This window comes from Gobio gobio (genome assembly GCF_949357685.1).
Source record: "Gobio gobio genome assembly, chromosome: 1".
NCBI classification, from domain to species: Eukaryota; Metazoa; Chordata; class Actinopteri; order Cypriniformes; family Gobionidae; genus Gobio; species Gobio gobio.
In genome coordinates this window covers 41,249,612-41,263,253 of record NC_137097.1, presented here as the reverse complement: position 1 = coordinate 41,263,253, position 13,642 = coordinate 41,249,612, and the positions used below count along the sequence as shown (strand labels likewise).

General features: G+C 40.8%; 1 protein-coding gene across 1 annotated transcript; it reads left to right on the top strand.

Moving 5' to 3' along the window:
- The first annotated feature begins 715 nt into the window (after positions 1-715).
- On the top strand, positions 716-12,764 carry st13 (ST13 Hsp70 interacting protein). Its single transcript, XM_079820520.1, has 13 exons — positions 716-827; positions 1,134-1,285; positions 1,542-1,593; positions 2,397-2,481; positions 4,264-4,337; positions 5,444-5,510; positions 5,626-5,710; positions 5,802-5,912; positions 6,019-6,121; positions 8,636-8,752; positions 8,837-8,894; positions 10,728-10,819; positions 11,770-12,764. Exons 2-13 carry the CDS (start codon positions 1,176-1,178, stop codon positions 11,899-11,901), a joined length of 1,086 nt encoding a protein of 361 aa, XP_079676646.1. The 5' UTR covers positions 716-827; positions 1,134-1,175; the 3' UTR covers positions 11,902-12,764.
- The last annotated feature ends 878 nt before the right edge of the window (positions 12,765-13,642 follow it).

Genomic DNA, 13,642 nt, shown 5'->3' with positions numbered 1-13,642 from the left:
CGCTGTGATTCACGCGCGCTGTTTGTGAACTTATGTCCCACAGAACGTTTTCAAATGACTGCGAAAGTTATCTAATATAGAAATATGAATTGTACCTCACCTTCAGCATTATAATTATTTTACCCGCACTGGAAAGAGAATGAGACGGTGTCGCTGCATATTATGCCCTAGCTCTCACAGCAGGCGCGGGGTTTATGTGTCGTCAGCATGCGATCGGTTCATGAGATCGGCCTTTTTGGAGACCGCCGATCAACCATCCCAAAGCGATTATCGACCGATCATGATCGGTTGCCGATCGATCGGAGCACCCCTAATAAATATCAAACACATCTCTCTCCTGAAATAGCTACAGGGATAATATATAATTTTTTAATAATCTTAAATGGAAATTCTAATTCAATATTTATGAGGTGTATTTTTCTGAACAGAATTTACATATCTGTCATTTTTTCCCCCTTTATTAATCAAAGTGTTTTGATTGGGTTCTCTTATGCTGTCACTCATTAAGTCAAATAAATTGGATTTGAGATTGAGTAAATGGGCATGTATGTATATAAAGTTTAGTCAAATACATAATATAATATAATTTAAACTGTTTTAAGGTAAGGGGTACATTTTCCCATTACAGTAAAGTGAGTCTTGAACGCAATGCCAGAAGGACCCCTTGTTGTTTTGGTTTTGCCGTAGTAGCGAGTGGTTTAATTCGCGCCTGCGCAAAATTCACAGTCTCGCGTTCATTCACTGACTCGCGCGTGCAGAGCGAGTTCAATCTCGCGACCCTCAAATCGCAGCCTGGGAAGCGCGTTTTAGGGACTTTGCTCTTTCAGGTACAGCATTAATGTTTTATTCGTTTTACAATTAACATTTATTGAGACAGTTGAATAAAACAATGATTTAAATACCAAGCTTATTTAACAAATCGCGCTTCCTCGATCATTATTTCCAGAAGCTTCGATGCAGCGCGTGCGTTAATCCCGTGCACCACTAATTACTGGTTATTTACCGCACTGTTGCATTACTAGACCGTTCCTTTGCGTTTTTGGCCGTGGTACTATGCATCATTTATTGATCTCGGGTGGTGATCGGTCACGTCATATGACGGGAATAATAATGCTCGCTTCCTTGTTTTCCAGCACATTGCTTTCTCTGCTTGAGTTGGATTCCTGTTGTGGAATATGGACTCACGGAAAGTGTCGGAGTTAAAGGCCTTTGTGCAGCTGTGCAAAGAGAATCCATCCTTACTGCATCTACCCGAGATGAGCTTCTTTAAGACCTGGCTGCAGGGGTCAGTGGCTTTTGGATCCGAGTTATATTGATTCGTATATTTAGCATTGATTTCAAATGTTATAATAATGATTAAGTACGACATACATTGTGTAATAATGCCGAAGTTTAGGGCTTGTGTGAGCAGTCACACCCACATCCTGCATGACATGTGGCTCTCAGAAAGTTCCAGCTTCATCTCTTTTCAGTGGAGCCACAGACACATAGAGCGTGCCTGTATGACAATTGTAAAATTCAAATATGTTACTTTGTTATAGAATGGGAGCAAACGTACCAATACCATCAAAGAACGACAGCTCATCATGCAAGGTAGGAAAATGAATCAATAATACACTGGCATTATTGCTCGTTATCAAATAAATACATATGGTGTGTGTGTGTGTGTGTGTGTGTGTGTGTGTGTGTGTGTGTGTGTGTGTGTGTGTGTGTGTGTGTGTGTGTGTGCGTTCATGTTTTGCTATCCCGGTGGGGACTTCAACCTGAAGGCACACTGATTCATGGGGACTCGTGTCACCGTGGGGACCTAAATTGAAGTCCCCATGAGGAAACAAGCGTATAAATCAAACAGAATTATGTTTTTTTTTTATGTAAAAGTGCAGAAAGTTTTGTGTGATGGGTAGGGTAAGGGGATAAATCATACAGTTTGTAAAGTATAAAAACCATTATGTCTATGCAGAATCTCCACAAAGATAGTGAACCAGACTATATACTATCTGTATATAATCTATTTGCAATTTGAATACAAGTTTTATATTTCATGCTGCTAAGAGGATCACCGACCACGTATAGGCCACAATGCAGAGTTTCAGGAGAGACAACCGCATCTAAATGCAGAGTGAATCCGCTAAAATATCCTTGATAGCCTGATGGTAAAACATGAAATGTGTCCAAAATCAAGATCAGTTTTGGATGATGAATACTAGATGCAAAGTATAAACAAAAATTTAAGGTATATATTTCATATTGAAACAAATTTAGAACAAGAAATCATATGTAACGTTATCATTGGTTTAGATTAATCCGGACTGTGCTGTTACTGTGGCAGGGCTGTTTTTACTAAAGTGATTTTTTACTAAAAGATTATTGTTGTCTGTGTTTTCATGTGCTTGTAGGGAGGCTGTCCATGTGACGGGGCTCCCAAAGCAGCTTCAGAACACGAACCTGCTCCGGCATCTGAGACTGAAGAGAGTGAAGTGGGTATGTTGACTCCAATATCTCCTTTAATATCTTTTATTTGCTCCTCATATGCCATCTTGATATGCCATCGCTCTGGCCTTTCATTATGGCTTGGTAATAGCTCTAAACTTTTTCCAGTTTTTGCTGATGTCACCCGTCTCATGATTTCTCACTCAATGGCAGCGTGAGCCTGGCTTTTTGATATTCAAACTAGGGCAATTAGTAGACAATGAAACCGATGCCAACAGAGTGATGTGAAGTTGATATCCAGGCTCTAAAATGTCAGTATTGCAGTATCATGGAGACTTTAAATAGAGACTGAAATCTTTTGAGTGCAGAGGTAATGTTATAGCTAAACTTCTGAACGTAAAGAACCCGATGGGTGAACCGCTAATATTTGATATAACTGGTGGAATAATATTTACGTGGTCATTTGCGGCGCAGGTCGGGAATCAATAAGCACGGGCAGACCAGACGGCCAATAGCCAAGACTATTTAGACTCGATTCGGAATTCGGTACCCACTGATAGGCAACTGCTTTCAAACGGTCCCATGCTTATTTGTGTTCACGCTCTGCTGAGCACAGTGTCTGTGCGCTGCAACTGAAGTGATTGACAGCTTCAGTCATAAAAGGAGTGCTCTTTGCTCGCTTTCTGTATATTATCTATTCACAATTTGAATAAAAGTTTCATCTTTCATGCTGCTAAGAGGATCATCGACCATATAGGCTACACTGCAGAGTTTCAGGAGAGACAACCGCATTTAGTAATGGCACATATTTGGCTACTCTATTATTTTATGTTCTTTTACTTTATAGAGATCTCTAAGTGTCTATATAGCCTATGGTGTGATTTCACATTGTAATCTTTTTTTTTTATTATTTAATTATTACCATGTTGGGCTGAATGTCTAATTTTCTTAAATGCCTCAACTCATAGGGCCCTATCATACACCTGGCGCAATACGACGCCAGACGCTACGCAAGTATTTTTTGCTAAGTTCAGCCCAACACAGTTATAATTTTCATATCCAGCGCCATGTTGTTTAAATAGCAATTGCACTCGCACCCCTCTGTTCGGCCATGGGCCTGCTGATCTGAAAACGAGGTGTGTTCAGCGCATTGTTGGCGCGTTGCTATTTTGAGGCAATTGAAAACAACTGCGCCATTGACCAACAAAACCTAAAGGTTGTCTAAAGTCAATAGCGCAGTATTTATTTTTTTGTTATTTAAAGAGTGCATTAGTAATATGTGCCTATATACAACATGCATGCACTGTGCTTATTACATACACAGGGTATTAGGAGGACATTTTCGACATGTGACACAACAACAAAACAGTACAATGACAAACTCCCTTAAATGGGCGCTTTTACATTTCGCTTTGAAAGCAAATCTTCCGCGATCATCTCAGTCAGCTCCTCACTCTCGTGATGAATGAAATCCTGCTGCGTTTGTGCCGAGACTCACGGTTGGACACGCGTTCAGTTTTTATTTTTATTGTCTATTCTCTAACTGAACTAAATTATTTTATTACTACAAAAAAAAATTAAACGACGGTGGGGGCGGTGCCACGGTGGGCAAGTGATGTAACCGGTGTTGAGTCTGAACACCAGTAACACCGGCAACACCGACTATCGTAGCAAGTCTACAGGGCATGTATTTCTTTTAAAAAAAATGTATGACCTGTATATTTAATTACTTATTTATGGTTGAATGATTTGAGAAATGCTCTTATTTTGTAACAAAAGTTTCTTATTGATTGTTGCTGTTATGTGAACGTGAACTGGCATTCATTTCTCCAGAAATTGACAATGAAGGAGTGGTTGAGCCTGACACAGATGATCCTCAGGAGATGGGCGATTACGAGAACCTGGAGGTAAATGCAGTGAATTCACAATGGGCATTTTATTTGTAGCAATAAAGAGCTCATATCATAAATCTAATTTCCATTCTCCTGTGAGATAAAAGTTCTTTGTACTATGATAGCATACTGCAATGTGCCAAACTCAAAGCCAGTTCCTTTAGGATTTTGCGATCTTGAAATTGCAAGAACGAATGCAAATTCGAGCAATCACTTAATTATTTGTGGCAGCTTGCATTTTTTTCCCATGCACGCTGTAAAATTAGCAAAATCAATATCACAACAATAGACTATAATATAAGTGTTAAATGTCAAAACATTAAATAATACATTTAAACCATTTGAAATGTATAATTTGTAATCAGTTACATTGCATCTGTGTCTAGCACAATTCTGTATTGTCAGCAGTGTAATTGTACTCTTACTGTTTCTAATACTAACTACTTAAATACATACTGATTATTGGTGAGTTTCTAATCTAAAAAAAAATACAACAAATATTACAGCAATGTTTAAGAAAAGCTGCAGCAAATTCAGTAATTTTAGGTTACAGAAATCAGACAAAAGACCTGATGGACTGAAATATGCAGTGTTTTGAGCTCAAACAGATATGAACACATGACCGCCCACATTTACACCTCAACAATTCCTATTTAGTGTTCAGATATTTGAGTCAGGGTTTTCAGGTCACGATGTAGTAGTAAGCAGCACAGGAAACCACAGTTGCTCATTTCACATGCAAAGAAGGTGTTTAGATAGAAGTCTTAAAGATTCTATAGCACAAAACGGGACACATAGAAAGTAGAAAATGGTCATGAGAAACTAGTTATGAGTTTTTTTTTTTTTAAGCAAGCCTTGAATACCATAATTTGACCAGGTGTGATCCACTTAAAATCAATGGAAAATCTGTTTAAACAGTGTGAGATTGTAAATGTTGGTCATTGTAAACAACCATTGATGCCAAGACTTTTGTGTTAGATTGCTCTTTCAAAAATAGTCTTAAATGACTGGGATTTACTGTATCTGCTTGTGATCAAAGTTTGTTAAAGGCTTTAATCATGCTCTTAGTATAAAGGGAAATTATACTAACGGGATGATGGAACTGCTTCCTTTTATCTCAGATCACAGATGAGATGATGGACCAGGCCAACGAGAAGAAGATGGAAGCCATCGGAATGTTGGGAGATGGTGAGCTGCCCCTTACTTAAAATGGCAATGATGTGAACTTAGTTTACATTTCCTTTGTTGTGGTAATAATTTGTGATAAAATCATGGGGTTGAACAAAGCATATCAAATTTTCAGGTGACCTACAGAAAGCTATCGATCTCTTCACGGAGGCCATCCAACTCAACCCAAAATTGGCCATTTTGTACGCCAAAAGAGCCAGGTATCAACCAATCCCTGCTATGTTTTTTTTTCCTGACCTGTTTTCCGATTGCCTGCGCGGCTGATTGCTTGTATCTGTTTGTGTCATTCAGTGTTTATGTGAAGATGCAGAAACCCAACGCTGCCATCAGAGACTGTGACAGAGCCATCGACATCAACCCAGACTCAGCCCAGCCTTATAAATGGAGGGGAAAGGCACACAGGTAACAGACTGCAGTACATTTTCATGGACGAGACGTAATTTCTGGTTTGACACTTCACTTGTGTTGTGCTCAGTGTTTTCCTGCTGATGATCTCTCGTTCTCACAGGTTGCTTGGCCATTGGGAGGAATCCGCTCGAGACCTTGCGATGGCCTGTAAACTGGATTATGATGACGAGGCCAGTGCCATGCTGAAAGAAGTCCAACCAAAGGTATCGGTGCCGAACTCTTGTTTATGACCCTTCCACGAGGACATCTGAGCTGGTGTGATTTATTTTTTGGAGAACCGTTATGGAAATTGACATCCAGAAAACTCTCTAACCCTTTTGATTTCAAGGCCCCCGTTGTCCACCACAATATTTGAAGGCCACCATCCACCCCCAATTTTTACCAGATAAAATATGTTATAGCTTGGCATAAGGGGTTGGACACGAAACTGAAACACCTGGTTTTAGACAATAATTTATTAGTTAGGTGTAGGGCCTCCTTTTGCAGCCAATGCAGCATCGGTTCGTTTCGGGAATGACAAATACAAGTCAGTGGTCAGAGAGCCTCTTCCAGAACAGTGTGATTCTGGTGGAGGAAAACATTTTCTGACTTTCTTCTACAAAATACCTCAACGTGGCTCAAAAATATTCAGATCTGGTGACTGTGCAGGCCATGGGAGATGTTCAGCTTCACTTTCATGTTCATCAAACCATTCTGTCACAAGTGTTGCTGTATGGTATTGGTGCATTATCATGCTGATACACGACAACCTCTTCAGGGTACAATGTTTGAACCATTAGATGCACTTGGTCCTCCAGAACGGTTCGGTAGTACACCCATCCAGCACCGTAAGGAATGCCATGATATTGCAGCCCAAACCATCACTGATCCACCCCGTGCTTCACTCTGGGCAGCAACAGTCTGGGTGTTGAGCTTCTCCACACCGTAACTCTCACAGAGGTGGGAAATACAGTGAAGGTGGACTTATCAGAGAACAATACATGTTTTATATTGTCCAGAGCCTAAGATTTGCACTGTTGGCACCAATGAAACCGACATTTGGCATTGGCATAAGTGACCAAAGGTTTGGCTATAGCAGCCCAAGCATGAATATTGACTCTGTGAAGATCCCGACAGACAGTTTTGGTGGAAGCAGGAGAGTCGAGTTGAGCATTTAACTCTGCAGTGAGTTGGGCAGCTGTGGTTTTATGTTTTTTGCATACAATCCAGGTTCGTACCTGCACATCCCTTTCAGACAGCTGTCTCTTGCGTCGACCGTTATTTCTGTGGGATGTGGTTTGTCCTATGTGGCCATATGCTGACATTACCCTGGATACCATAGCTCTTGATACACAACAAAGACTTGCTGTCCTGTTCACAAAACTGCAGCTCTTGTGGGGTGTTCTTGGTCTGCAGTGGTCAATATCTATCAAAAGTGGTCCAAGGAAGGAACAGTGGTGAACCGGCGACAGTTTCATGTGCGGCCAAGGAAGGCTCATTGATGCATGTGGGGAGTGAAGGCTGGCCCGTGTGGTCCGATCAAACAGACGTGCTATTGTATCTCAAATTGCTCAATAAGTTAATGCTGGTTCTGATAGAAAGGTGTGAGAATACACAGTGCATTGCAGTTTGTTGCGCATGGGGCCGCATAGCCACAGACCAGTCAGGGTGCCCTTCCTGACCGCTGTCCTCTGAAAAAAGTGCCAACAGTGGGCACGTGAGCATCAGAACTGGATACGAAGCAATGGAAGAAGGTGGCCTGGTCTGATGAATCACGTTTTCTTTTACATCACGTGGATGGCCGGATGCGTGTGTGTCGCTTACCTGGGGAACACATGGCACCAGGATGCACTATGGGAAGAAGGCAATGATGCTTTGGGCAATGTTCTGCTGGGAAACCGTGGGTCCTGCCATCCTGCACCACCTATCTAAGCATTGTTGCAGACCATGTTCACCCTTTCATGGAAACTGTATTCCCTGGTGGCTGTGACCTCTTTCAGCAGATAATGCGTCCTGCCACAAAATAAAAATGAGTCAGGAATGGTTTGAGGAGCACAATGAGTTTGGGGTGTTGACTTGGCCTCCAAATTCCCAGATCTCAATCCAATCGAGCATCTGTGGGATGTGCTGAGCAAACAAGTCCGATCCATGGAGGCCCCACCTCACTACTTACAGGACTTAAAGGATCTGCTGCTAACATTTTGGTGCCAGATACCACAGCACACCTTCAGGGGTCTAGTGGAGTCAATGCCTTGATGGGTCAGGGCTGTTTTGGCAGCAAAAGGGGGACCAACACAATATTAGGAATTTATTAGGCCCTATTGGAAGTTTATTAAGACCCCTTGGTGGGCCCCGGCCTAGGAAAGCTTGTTTCCGCCACAGAATAAAAAATAAACGTAATTGCAACTTTTTTTCTCATAATTGCGTGATATAAAGTCACAATTGCTAACTATAAAGTCACAATTGTGAGGTATTCAGTCGCAAATATCTTTTACATTTTTTTATTTTGTGGCGGAAACAAGCTTCCATACCGGCCCCCAGCTCTAACATCATGTAATTTAATTTAAAAAAATCGTAATAGTTTCAGTTTTAAGATTTTATTTAAAGGGGTAGTTCACCCAAAAATGAAAATTAAAGCATTTTACTGTTACTTCTTTAAAAAAAAAAAAACTAAGTGGGCAAAAATTGGTAACAAAAAAACCTTAAATGTCTAATTTAATCCTACCGCTCCCCCACAGGCCAACAAAATCATTGAGCACAGGCGCAAATATGATCGCAAGCGAGAGGAACGGGAGCTCAGAACACGGCAAGAACGAGTGAAAAAAGCGAGGGAGGAGCATGAGAAAGCACAGAGGGTGAGAAATGAACTGATTTGCATCAAGCCACTGAATCATTATTTCCTGCAGAGTTGATCCGTTAATGTGCATCTGTGTGTGCAGGAAGAGGAAGCCAGACAACAAGCTGGAGGGGCACATGGAGGCTTCCCAGGATTCCCAGGTATCCTCCATTTAAACAATTTATGTATATATAATAAACCATGTTTTATTCAGAGAAGTGCACTACTAAAATAAATTAAAAGAGATTAAAGGTCCCATGGCATGAAATTTTCATTTCATGAGGTTTTTCAACATTAATATGAGTTCCCCTAGCCTGAATATTGTCCCCAAGTGGATAGAAATGTTGATCGGTGTAAACCCGAGTTCTGGCTGTCTCTCTCTGCCCTTGAGAAAATGACAGGCCAGACTAGCCAATCCTGAAGTCTCCTGTTATGAAGTCAAAACAGGAAAGATTACCTCCCTTTCCTCCGCCCAGAGAATTTGGCACGCCCATGCAAGCGCTATATTTGTTTGTCCTCGAGAGATCATGGCTTTTAAACGAGCGAGGCATGCCAGTTTCTCAGTGTTTGGATGTACAAATGAAAACAGAAGTCTTTTTCAGTTCCTTCTGATCTGTGATCAGTAATTTCTGATGTGTAGCTAATTATTTATTATTCGTGCACACACTGCAGCTTCTCTCTCTCCAGACAGAACGGTGTTTTCATGTTTTCTATCTTGTGAGTCAGTGTTTTTGTACGTCCTCGTCGCGTCTATCGGTTCTAAAATGTGCATACAGTCGTTTCTGCTCAACATCAGCAGAGTAACATATTTAGAGATAAACCTCACGCACGCCGAAGCTCGGGCTGCACTGGCCGGTCGGCTTTCAACATCCCCGACCCCCAGTACTGCATCTGGCCCACAGCGGAGGCACCAAACGCGGCGTGAGATTAAGCAGAAGGAGGGTAAGCGTGAGCATATCCGGGCTAGCCAGCCTAGCCCCACAATAAACTGGATTACATTCGATTACTGCTGTTGTGTCTTTGTTTGTGCTGTGTACTCAATGCGCGTCACTGACACTTTTCATATGATAGGAAAATATCTAAAAATAATGCTATAATCAACACTTACTAACTCGTTCATCTCGACAGCTGTAATGGTACATTGCATGTGTTACAAAGTTGGTAGAATAATGATGAAGACGGACTCGGTGTGACTGAGACTCGTGTTTATTCAGAACTCTCAGATACACACAAAATAAACTCGCGCTGACTGACAGCGCTCTCATAACTCAGAAGTTACTATAAATAACTTTGTTAACAATCGCTGAGCTCAGTCTCTGGTACATTAGTGATGTCCGGTTTGCGAACGAATCATTCTTTTGAACCGGTTCTTTTTAGTGAACCGAATCAGTTAACCAAATCAAACTGAATCGTTCTAAACGGTTCGCGTCTCCAGTCAGCGCTGATCCATAATTTACTAAAGTTACTAACTTTCTGACATGAGTGACCACCCCTCCAACTAGAAATAAACGAATAACCTGAAGTATATGCGAGCTGAGAACTGATGTGAAGTGAACTCAGGTCCATCCGTCTCTCTGGCAGCAGCTTGTGCCTCGTAGACCTCGTTAAACCACGCCCCCTCAGCTCATTTCAAATGCAAAGATGTCAGCCAATCACAACAGTGGGCGTTTTTATTGAAGTCTCACAGCAGACACGCCTCTTGAAACGGGGCATTCAGCCAGAGGGCAAACATCAGTATTGAAAAAATGCCTTTTATTTCTAAATTATGACATTTTATGATGTAAAAATCATACTAACAATATAAGTACACCTCAGTAAACATTATAAAATAATAGAAAAATGCCATGCCATGGGACCTTTAATATTGACATAGCAGATTAAGGTAATATGTAAAGCAGAAATCTGCACATCTGTCTCTCTTCGTATGCACTGAACAGATGTCACGTCATTTGAAGATCTATGAATTGACGTTGACCTTTGTTCTGATCCTTCAGGAGGTGCTGGTTTCCCAGGTGGAGCTCCTCCGTTTGGAATGCCTGGACTTAACGAGCTATTTAATGACCCAGAGGTCCTCATGGCCATGCAGGTAAAATGAACCACACACTGCTGAGCAGCAGGACGCCGAGGTTTAAAAAGTTTTAACGATTGCATAGACTACAGCAGGAGTTGGCAACCTTTTTCTCATTGAAGTGCTAAGTTTCCTAGTTAATCACTGTGCCACAAAACCTGGAATTATCAGGGTATTTAAAAATAGTTTTCCCAGGCCTTGATCTCCAATCAATAAAATCGTAGAAATCATGGACATTTTGATAGTGGTTATACATATTTTTCATGTTAAGCTCTACTGTAAAATCTTTGAGTGGCTAGATATTGCTCTTGTGTAGAGAAAAACCTGCTCGCAAAGACAGGTGTTCAAAGACTTTATGAGAGAATCGTTTTTTGAGTCGGTTCTTTCCAATAATTTGGTCAAAGCTTAATTTTGAGCATTATTACTCTAGTCTTCAGTGTCACATGATCCTTCAGAAATCATTCTAATATGATGATTTGATGCTCAAGAAACATTTATCATTATAATCAATGCTAAAAACCATTGAGTAGCTTTATATTTGTGTGGTAATCATGTTTTTGATTTAATACATTTCAGAAAATGTGGAAGTCACTGTCACTTTGACCAGTTTATTACATCCTTGCTGAACATTTTTATTTATTTAAATAAAAATTGTACTGATCACAAACCTTTTGAACGATAGTGTAAATTGCTTTTTATTTCACTGTTGAGTTTTTGTATTGCTGTCACTTTTAATACATTTACATTGATTACCTCAGTGTAACCATTAAGATAATTGGATGTTTATCTGATTAACTTTGGAGAATTTGATTGTAGTTAATCACTATTACTTTGGTTTACTTGGGCCAGTTAGCAACCATATAGTATTAGTGGATCTAATTCATAAATGTCCATAATAACCTCTCCTGTATCTGGCAGACTGTAATATCTACATGATGGTAAATTGTTAATGCTTTCTCATTTTCCAGGACCCAGAGGTGATGGCAGCGTTCCAGGATGTGGCGCAGAACCCCGCAAACATCGCCAAGTACCAGGGCAACCCCAAGATCATGGTCCTGATCAACAAACTTAGCTCCAAGTTTGGCGGCCAGCAGCCCTAAAAAGGCCCGAAAGTGTTCATGTCCAGTTCCAATACTCTGCTTTTGCTTTTTCTCACTGGGTTTCTTGCCATAAATTACAGACAGTACTTAACTTAGAAGCCATTGAACTAGAGTTACTGATTTTAGATGAGTCTGGACTGTGCTGATGAAAGCAGAAGAAACTATGAAAGAGTATCGGAACACAATCAGAGAGATGGGCCGCTTTTTGTGGGGTTGGGGGGGGGGGGGGTGCTTGAGTATAGCATGAACTATAAGAATTGGGTTTATTCTTGAAACGTTTTGTTGGGGACAAACTATTTTGTGCGCTTCACTGAGGCTAACACCTTTAGCACTTATGATCCTGGTCTCCAGATTGTCACGGGTTCTGGATTTGAGGGTCTATTCTAGCTGACAGTTGCTGCATAGACAAACTGGATTTAACAAACATGTCCATTCAGCAGCCAATCATTCCAGGGATTTAGTCTTATTATCATCACCTTTACTCATTCAGTTTGGTGGATAGCTTGTTTGTGGTCTTATCTGACAGACTGGAGATCTGGTTTCATATCTTTCTTGGGGTCTAGACTATATTAATACATATGAATACACATTTCCTGTCCAGAGCAATCGGTCAATCACTTCCTGTTTAAATTTCATGGGTGTTCCTTTTCAACGGTTTTTGATTCTTGTTTTTGTTCTTCAGTATTTTTGTTATTTTTATTAATTCTCCTCCTCCTCAAGTGTAACCTGGCATTGCTTTCTGTCTCTCATCAATCCCCCCCAAAAAATTATAATTCAATTACAAACAACTTCCTTATTGTGACATTTGCGTCTTGTATGGATTTCATCATGATTTAATTCAATAAACATTTTGGTTGTTGCGTAAGATGTCTGTTTATTTACTGGCATGAAATTTTAGTTGTCTTTAACAGACAGGTGCATCTCAATAAATTAGAAAGTCGTGGAAAAGTTCATTTATTTCAGTAATTCAACTTAAAAGGTGAAACTAATATATAGACTAATTACATGCAAAGTGAGATATTTCAAGCCTTTATTGTTATAATTTTGATGATATGGCTTACAGCTTATGAAAACCGCAAATTCAGAATCTCACATGAAATCAATAAAAAAAAAGGATTTTAAATACAGAAATGTCAGCCCTCTGAAAAGTATAATCATGCATATGTACTCAGTATTTGGTTTGGGCCCTTTTGCATGAATGACTGCCTCAATGCGGCGTGGCATGGATGCTATCAGATCAGCCTGTGGCACTGCTGAGGTGTTATGGAAGACCAGGACACTTCAATAGCGGCCTTCAGCTCTTCTGCATTGTTCGCTCTCATGTCTCTCATCTTTCTCTTGGCAATGCCCCATAGATTCTCTACGGGGTTCAGATCAGGTGAGTTTGCTGGCCAATCAGGCACAGTAATCCTGTGGTCATTGAACCTGGTTTTGGTACTTTTTGGCAGTGTGAGCAGGTGCCAAGTCCTGCTGGAAAATGAAGTCAGCATCTCCATAAAGCTTGTCTGCTGAAGGAAGCATGACGTGCTCTAAAATGTCCTGGTAGACGGCTGCGTAGACTCTGGACTTAATAAAGTGGACCAACACCAGCCGATGACATGGCTCCCCAAACCAACACAGACTGTGGAAACTTCACACTGGACTTCAAGCATCTTGGACTGTGTGCCTCTCCATTCTTCCTCCAGACTCTGGGACCTCTGCAAAATGTGCTCTCATCAGAAGAGAGGGCTGGACCACTGAG